We start from the raw sequence: 7,500 nt of genomic DNA on the forward strand, positions 1-7,500 counted from the left end.
TCATGAAGCAATTTCAAAACTATATTAGGTCAAGCAGAATTTTTGATAGTTGTTGCAAGATAAACAATAGTTTACCAATATAAAATAGCTTACATCCACTTCAGTATCCATTTATTTATTTTTAATTTTTCTTGAGGTTAACAAAAAATAATAAATAAATAAACAAATAATAATAACAATAATAATTTAAAAATCATAAGCACAAGCATAATGCATATTCATAAAAGAATCTGTAACTTTGTGGTTCTGTCAATTCATCGGAAGGTTAGAAGATGAATGAAATAAAAAAAATAATGGTTTATGAGTTTGAAAAAAAGCAACTCAAGTTGTTTACATGTACAAAGAAAGAAGACCTACACTGCTCCATGTACATATTCTCTGATCCTTCACTCATACTAATGTCTTAAAAATACACATCAATCCATAATTATCAAAGTCATCTTCTAGGTTTAAGCTTAAATACAGTATTACATTTGTTTTTATCTTTCCAATATTCATGAAAAATAATTTTACATAAGATATTCTTTCTTTTAATTTTCCTCAGCTGAAATTAGTCTTTATTCTGATTCTTTGAATGAAACAAGTGTTCAATTAGCAAGCTGAAATCTCAATATTTTTTCACAAATAAAATCAAGAAAATGTGATATTTATTAACCCATAAACTGCAGAATGCCTGTTTTGTTCATACTCAGAAATGAAGTTATTAATTTTTTTTTTTTAAAGGTGATACACAGTCCTGACTTACATATTCTATAGGTTGCCACCTCCCCCATTGTGCTGGGACTAGTTGGGGTCCTAACTAACTGCTAAGCACTAGATCAGCCCTTGGACACCTTAGGCCACTGAGCCATTGAGCATATTGCACGTATTTTGCTGGCAAAAAAATGTTTGTCTTTTCATGACAACAACATTAGAAAGACTGACACAATACAAATGCAGATGCCAAATACTGCAAGCATGAGTTCTACCAATGGGAGAAGACAGTTGAGTATAATTTACAAACTGTACTCTGATGCTCAATATTAATTCTTACATGAGTATTTGTCACTATACTGTCAATCAGAGCTATCAAACACACTGGACATATTTATCACAAATAAAGTTATGATCTAATATCACAATGAATGAGATTTTTAATCCATTGGCAATCAGTGCATGCATTGCCTGATGTGATTTTGTTTTATAAGTGTGTAGTCACCAAAGAGAAAGTTCTTTAAAGAAATTAACCCAATGTAGCTAGGAACATATAATATTTACTATAGTATTGTTTTGTGAAATGTATTTATACACAGATGGTTCCACAAGTAAATTAGTAGACCTACCTGACCTCACCTGATTTTCCCATTTTAGGATTTTTTTCTAATACTTTTATATTGATGCTGTTATTAGTGTCATTAACGTTATAATTATTAGTGTTACTTACAATACTAACAGCAATATAAAAGAGTACTTGTGGAGTATCTAAGTGTAAATATAAATAAACTAAACTTAGTAAGTATGGCATGTACATATATGTCAAACCAGGCAGCAATGGGTTAAATTAACAAGTTAAGAAATTACGATCTGAGGACCAAGCACTTATGGAGCCATCTGTGATCAAATAAAATTAATAACAAAACTACACTGGGCACATAATGTATGCATGTAATCTTCCTAGCATCAACAGGTTAATTAAAAAATCTCTGGCCTTATACTGTGAATAAAAGTTAAATACCTTACAGTTTATTTTTTTATTTTTTGTATTATCAATAGATCCATTTTTCAAGAAAATAAATAAAAGATCACTGCAATGAATTACAACCAAGTACATTAAGTATAAAAAGAACATAAGCATGAACTCATGGCTTGAAACAAAATTTCTGGCAGTTACCATTAGGAGGGTTTCATCACTTCTCATCATGGATTCTGTTAATATCAATTCAGATTACAAAAGCTTTTACACCTTCAACATACAGACTGATGCATCTCTACAATGGTCAAAACTGTAAAACCAAAAATTTGTTTCAAGATAAGGTGATAACATTTATATAATCATACTATGACAGGAAATTTTAAAGATTTTTGTACAATGGAGCCATAAGTCAATCCTCTACCTAGTTTCCATACTCTGAATTTATAAAGACAGGTTCTGCAACAGAATAGTGCATTCTGCATCTGCTTCCTTTACTTTATGATGCAAACCAACCCTGAACCTAAGTGCAAGTATTATTTGCTTTTTATATGTTTTGTAACTTGTGCAGTTCTCACATAATAAAAAAGAACTTATGAGCCCTAAGCTTAAGATCATTGTTCATACTTGTATAATAATCTTCATAAATATACCTAAAAATGTGCATTATATGTGGCAGAAATATAAAAAGTGTTTTTTATCATAACTTAGTAATTAGCAGTATTCTGGATGCATATTCCTTCTACAGTTAAAACAAATGCTTTGTATTCATAACACTGATCCTTTTATCAAATCCCCATGAAGCTATTGCACTTAACACTTTACCTCAATTTGTTGGAAGCTTAAAAATTAGTTCAGTATCACACAAGCATATATCAACTATGTCATGAATAATCAGCATAACAAATTTCCTCGATAACTCTCCAAATGAAGCTGCTATAAAAATATAATACATATTTCATCATCATAGAGAATTGATCATGAAAATAATAGATTCTACAAGTAAGAGCCAATGCAGGTTATGTGCTGTATTCCCACAAGCTAAAATACTTCTAAAATATATATGTGACTTTCTAAAAAACACCCTATGTGTCCATCCACATTGGTTTATAATAATCTTTATTGGCTCTATTGTTTGTATGGTCCTCTTTAACATGAGTGAAGGGAACTCTTGGGCTTATTATTCAATTGGTCAAAAATATCCAGGAGGAGCAGGAAAAAGAAGAGGATGAGGAGGAGGAGGAGTAGGAAGAATTAATCATAAAAGCAAGAAGTATTTAGAGAGAAAGAAAAATGTTTACAAAGTACTCCTTTAATTCCAGGCAGCTCATTCTCTGATGCATAAGTAAATTTCCAGATCATTTTTTTCAATGCCGCAAATTTTCCTTTCTGTTAGTAATACCTACGACCACTTAAACCAAGATGAAAAATATCCTGGTTTCTGAGGTGAGACTGGAGTTCCTGACCCACTGCCCTTGGAAGAGCTTGAGTCTTGTTTTTTCTCAGTTTCACTGCCTTCAGAATGGTCAAGGGCATCTTCTGCTCCATCACTGTCTATTCCTTTCTCCTTCTTCTCAGCCTCAGAACCATCACTATCTAGTTTCTGCATGAGGGGAAAGGTAAAAGGTACATGAATACCTGTGAATTTTATTTTACTTATGATTCTGGTATATATCAGATGTGAAATTTTTTGGTAAGGATTTGCATTTACATTATTATTTATATTATGTAATAGCTGAATTTTAGCATCACACAAAGCTGGTTTTACACAATTAAAACATGTCTAGACAGAATATAGATTATTTTATAACTAATTGTTCTGAACTAAAGCTTATCAGATTTATGTGTACTGAGATTAGAATAATTAACTAAAATTTGGTTAGATATATTTATATTAATTTAGCTAAGACCAAGTAGGGTCATGATCTGACTTATTTTAAAATCTATATGGGTAAAAGAAATTGCAATTATAATATTTACAATGCCAACAGCAACACAAAAAACAATAAGAATAATCAATGCAAAAATAATCTCAAGATAATATCAATCACAATAAACTAATTCATCAAATATCAACAACTGACCTCCTGTGCACTTCGAATCCTGGCATTGGTCTCCTCCTGCATGCCTATCTCATACTGGCGCACATCCTCTATTGTCATGCCGTGCCACTCATCTATCCATGCAAATGCTTGTCGATGCCCCAAGAGGAGAACGTTCCTTATAGCCTGGAAGATTTTATTGTTTCATTTGGTTTTATCTTAAGTTGTTATTATCTTCTGGTTTCTCTTTGGTTTATTTTCATCTAAACCTTCTTATACCATTTATTTGTTTAGACATACAATTGCATTAAAGGGAATACTAATAAAAAATTTAATTGCTTCATTTTGTTTGATTTTATGTTATTATCTTCTTGTTTCATTTTGGTGTATTTTCATTTAAACTTTCTTTTACTGTTTATTGAATTTGCCTTACAATATTATCAAAGGGACTAACCTAAGAATAATTTGGCTCCTTATTTCTATTGGTGTATCAAGATCATAACTGCCAATATGTACAATAGCCATTCTTTTTATGTGTATATACTATATATGAATTCATATCTATGATAGGTATGAATGAATATTAAAGATTTTTAATACTGCTGAAGAGTCAAAGGCAGTCCTTCTAGTATTTTTGCTTTGACTCTTTATCTCTTAATTGGCATTATAGTACTCTAGAATGCTAGTGGGAGGAGTTAGTAATATCCTTAGCCATTGCCTTACAGCATCATAATTTGACTGTTAACCAAATAATGACGGGATAACATTTTGCCACATTGTGGCAGACTATCCCTCATGCCAGGATGACGTCCTCACATCGTGTGTAGATAAGCCTGCTCCAAGTTTTGCATAATAAACAGTAGTAGATTTGTATGGCCTTGGCTACTCCACTGAAGAAAAACTGGCTCTCAAAAGTAGGGCATACAGCCTCTTTTTTGATGCATTATTTAAACAATCTTTTAAGGCAAAGACAAGAGTATAGAGGGCAGGGTGATTTTCCCATGTACTATTTCTAATTTTTCCATTAAGCAGATGAGTCTGTGAATACCATGATGTCCAATAAGCAAATTAGACAATTTACAAACTAACTTATACTTGTTCTAATAGTTCTAAAAGGTAGAATACATTATTTTAATAAATTTACAAACTATCTCCCTTCCTTTCATCTAAGCTTTCCTTCATTTCTAATTAAATATTCTTAATAATTAATTAATGCATATGTACAAAGGAAAAAAAAATATGGATAGTCAGACTATGTGTTTTTGCAACTCCCTCAGTATTTTGAAAACAAACAGATAGAAACTGAAATATAATACATGCCAAAAGATACATAATTATATTAATTTTCAAGTAGGATTAATAAAAAAATTTCAAGCTCTTCCACCTTGGCACAATCTCACAATTTATCCCACTAAACAATTTTTCCATGAAATTAAAAGTAAATTTAAAAATTGGACAGCTGTGCTAACTTACTTCAGGGATTTGGAATTTTTCTTTTTTCCCACATCATCAGTTATTGTGTCAAGACTTACCAAGGCCTAAAACCTTTTGTTTTTGCAAAGTACAATCTCACATTGTACAACCCCTCAAAACTTCCTTTAATTATCATCCCTCTTATTGTTTCATTACTGTAGTATATCTGATTCCATCTTATGTTAACTAATCTTCATTTACAATTACTTCCATAATATTATTTAAAATAATTAAATTATACTGAGGATAAAACAGGCACTGCAAAAATAAGTGCAGAGTGGTTGCCAAAAGAAAAAGAAAAAAGTGCAAAAGCAAGCCTTTACATCATCATATTACATCATCATATCATAAGTAAACTTGTCTGAGTGACTTTTACATTTGAAAAGTTAGCCATTAATAAATGACATTAAAACCCACAAAGAGAAAGAGAAAAGAAAAACTTACTCTCTGAGCCCACTCTTCAACTTTTGTTTGGAAACCAAAGACTTGAAATGAAACATCAACCAGTTTGTAGGAGCACATTATAACATCAGCACATTCACGCCATCCTTCTTTTAACGGACCTCGTCCAGTCTTCTCTGACTTGAAAGTGGCAGGATCCTGCTTTAGAAAAACAAAAATAAAAAATACAAGGGAACATTGTCACAAACAAGATTTTCTTTAAACCCTTGCTTGACATACTGATATCACTCCATTCTATCTTTCCAACAGAATATAAAAGCATTGTTTCAAATTTCCCAAGATGAAACAAAGGTTTCAAATTGGGAGGTAATTAAAGCTAAAGTACAACTTGCCTCTTCTTTTTTGTAGTGTCTTTCATCCACTGGGTCTGTTAAGATATCCACATGATCCACTATTCTTTGTTTCAGCTCCTCTTCATTAACATTAAGGCACTGGAAAGATAAACCATAAATGTAAATGAGACTAATGCCATGATTTTTTTTTTTTTCTTTTTTTTAGTATATATGCATGAATCATATCATTAAGGAAAGTGATAAAATATGTAATGAAAAAATATGATAGCTAATTTTAAACTTACATTTTCTGAAGACCCATTATTATTCTCATATCGTGTGCGAATCTTGATACTGAACCTCGGAATGACAGAGCACTGAAAGTATTAATGCATGGTGTTATCACTGGAACTTTATTTTAGTACCTTTTCTAACATAAACATGACACCAAGCTCCAATAAATAATAAAAATAACAATAAATATTTTTAAAATCTTGAAATCATAACACAAAAAAGTTATTAGCGACACCTTATTCTTTATTCTTTATTACACTTATATTATAATCTGCATTTTATGGTTCATAAAACTATGGCAAATTTCTTAAAAATTTTAAAAACAAAATGCACTAGAAGTGAACAGGTTAAATACTCACCGTGTATTCTGTGTAAGAGTGGGTATCATCCAGCCAATGAAAAAGATAAAACATATATTAGACTCTTTACTAAGACTTTTCTTAAAATGAAAGTAAACTAATCAACAACAACAAAATGCAAAACTTCAATATTTCTCACAATATTTCTCAGTTACTGTAGATTTTAGAAAAGACAGCCCTTTATATAACATTCACAGCAAATTCCCTGACTAAAATATTTATATCTATATGGAGTAATGCTTTGAATACAAAGAATTAATAAATGGATTTAACATAATCACATGTACATACCTGTCTCAGTATAAGGATAATAATTCCAGGCTTTTTCAGTTAGATATATAAATCGTGGAACATAGGCTCTGGCCCATGCCGGAAGTTTTCTGTAATTATATTATTAAGGAATTACAATTATATTTTTGTAATCAAGTGTAATAGAGTTCCTATTACTAACATATATACAGTTATCATTACTCGTTTTCTTTATTTTCCCTAAAATCTATTATATTCACATTCTACTTATCCTTAAATGAAAGTCATTTAAGGATAAGAGATTTGTAATGTTGTTGTTCTTAAAGCTATTCTAACATAATAACCCACTAATAATGTCATGATGTCAATGACTTTTGCTAAAAAGTCTCTACACTCAAAAATTAAGTTTCTGACTTTATGCATTAACATTCTCTCTTATTATTCCAAACAAAAAAGGAAAATCAGATAAGCACTAACCCAGAGAGGTGAATACGCTTCTCTGTGAACTGCCCATTGCCGTGACTTGGATCAGTATGAGGAACATTTTCAATTACTTCCACACCCTCTCCCCCATCACTTTGCTCGGAACTATGCCTGGCAATCATGTACAGCTGCCCAATGTGGTACTGGAAAATTAGAATCCACATTAGTGCACACATTGGCTAAATAACATACGTTCA

The 7,500-nt window shown here is 31.1% G+C and overlaps 1 protein-coding gene across 1 annotated transcript in view; it reads right to left on the reverse strand.

Moving 5' to 3' along the window:
* Positions 1 to 1,715: 1,715 nt before the first annotated feature.
* Positions 1,716 to 7,500, reverse strand: part of LOC125027179 (cytoplasmic phosphatidylinositol transfer protein 1-like) — a 7,210-nt gene continuing 1,425 nt past the window's right edge. The window contains exons 2-9 of the mRNA XM_047616090.1: positions 7,298 to 7,446; positions 6,863 to 6,951; positions 6,572 to 6,579; positions 6,224 to 6,295; positions 5,979 to 6,077; positions 5,629 to 5,784; positions 3,754 to 3,897; positions 1,716 to 3,272 (exon numbers count right to left, since the gene is read on the reverse strand). Coding sequence (XP_047472046.1) covers positions 3,072 to 3,272; positions 3,754 to 3,897; positions 5,629 to 5,784; positions 5,979 to 6,077; positions 6,224 to 6,295; positions 6,572 to 6,579; positions 6,863 to 6,951; positions 7,298 to 7,446 — 918 coding nt within the window. The 3' untranslated portion in view covers positions 1,716 to 3,071. The remainder of the gene's footprint in view (positions 3,273 to 3,753; positions 3,898 to 5,628; positions 5,785 to 5,978; positions 6,078 to 6,223; positions 6,296 to 6,571; positions 6,580 to 6,862; positions 6,952 to 7,297; positions 7,447 to 7,500) is intronic.

This window comes from Penaeus chinensis, chromosome 7, assembly GCF_019202785.1.
Source record: "Penaeus chinensis breed Huanghai No. 1 chromosome 7, ASM1920278v2, whole genome shotgun sequence".
Taxonomy (NCBI): domain Eukaryota; kingdom Metazoa; phylum Arthropoda; class Malacostraca; order Decapoda; family Penaeidae; genus Penaeus; species Penaeus chinensis.